Source organism: Myotis davidii, unplaced genomic scaffold (assembly GCF_000327345.1).
Source record: "Myotis davidii unplaced genomic scaffold, ASM32734v1 scaffold5872, whole genome shotgun sequence".
NCBI classification, from domain to species: domain Eukaryota; kingdom Metazoa; phylum Chordata; class Mammalia; order Chiroptera; family Vespertilionidae; genus Myotis; species Myotis davidii.
The window spans coordinates 7,395-8,534 of NW_006283309.1; the positions used below are offsets into that span (position 1 = coordinate 7,395).

A 1,140-nucleotide genomic window follows, 5' to 3' on the forward strand; every position below is an offset into this window, starting at 1 on the left:
TTGGTGTGGCTCAATGGATAGAGCATCAAACTACACACCAAAGGGCCTTGGGTTTGATTCCCGGTAAATGGCGGGTACCTGGGTTGCAGGTTGGATCCCTGGCCTCAGTGGGGACGCATGCAGGAGGAAATCAGTCAAAGTATCTCTCCCTCTCTCTTTCTCTCTAAAAAATCAATAATGAAATTTTTAAAATAATAAAATAAAATGAGTGTGCATGCACACCTGCAGGCTTCCATGGTGGAGAGGACTGAGCCTTCTGGCAACTACGGACTCTGAGGAGCGAATGTAGCATCCCAGGGGTGCTGGCTGGGATGATGGGCACCTGCTACGCCTGAAAGAGGAAGATGGGAATGTCACCACCTCAGTGGCTTATGCCCTGAAGCAGTGGTTCTCCATCTGTTGGCCCTTTAAATAGAGTTCCTCATTTTGTTACCCAATTATAAAATTATTTTCGTTGCGACTTCAGAACTGTAATGTTGCTACTGTTATGAATCATAATGCAAATATCTGATATGCAAGGTGGTCTTAGGGCGACCCCTGTTAAAGGGTCATTTGACCGACAAAGGGGTCGCGACCCACAGGTTGAGAACTGCTGCCCTGAAGGGACTCAGTCTCTTGTTCCTCAGGGCTTTTCTTACACAGTCCGCCAGGCACAAGGACTTGGGGTCAGAGGCAGCACCTGCCCCCCTCACTCCACTCTCTCTTTGCAGGTTCAAGTTGCAGATGATGACTACGTGCACCTTCGAGTGTTTCAAGGTCTCCCTCCTGAAAGAGAGACCATCTTGAGCAAATATCAGACCCACAAGACCAAGCAGGACGAGCTGGTCTATTTCTAGTTCTCAATTTTGAACTGTACCTTCGGCACATGGTTCTCTGTCACGTGTTCGCGTGCCGGGGTCATGAACGCCGCCTCTATGCTGTGCCACTTTCGCTGGAGGGGCTGCCCTGCACCAACCTGTTGTCTCTGCCTCTGACTTTAACAGCGTGATTTTCCTCCCAATCAGTGATCTTAACTAAATTGCTTTCCAAGAGGGCTGAGGTGATCTCTAAATAAATACATTTTAAAGTTTTTGCAAAAAAATAAATAAAATTATCTTTATTGTTAAAAGTATTATAGATGTGTCCTTCCCCCCCCCATTG

The 1,140-nt window shown here is 47.1% G+C and overlaps 1 protein-coding gene across 1 annotated transcript in view; it reads left to right on the forward strand.

Annotated features, from left to right (window-relative positions):
* LOC107182934 (stefin-C-like) overlaps positions 1-1,081 on the forward strand; it is a 3,423-nt gene extending 2,342 nt beyond the window's left edge. Inside the window, exon 2 of the mRNA XM_015563348.1 lies at positions 498-1,081. Within this exon, the coding sequence (XP_015418834.1) occupies positions 498-836 (339 nt within the window). The 3' untranslated portion in view covers positions 837-1,081. The remainder of the gene's footprint in view (positions 1-497) is intronic.
* The last annotated feature ends 59 nt before the right edge of the window (positions 1,082-1,140 follow it).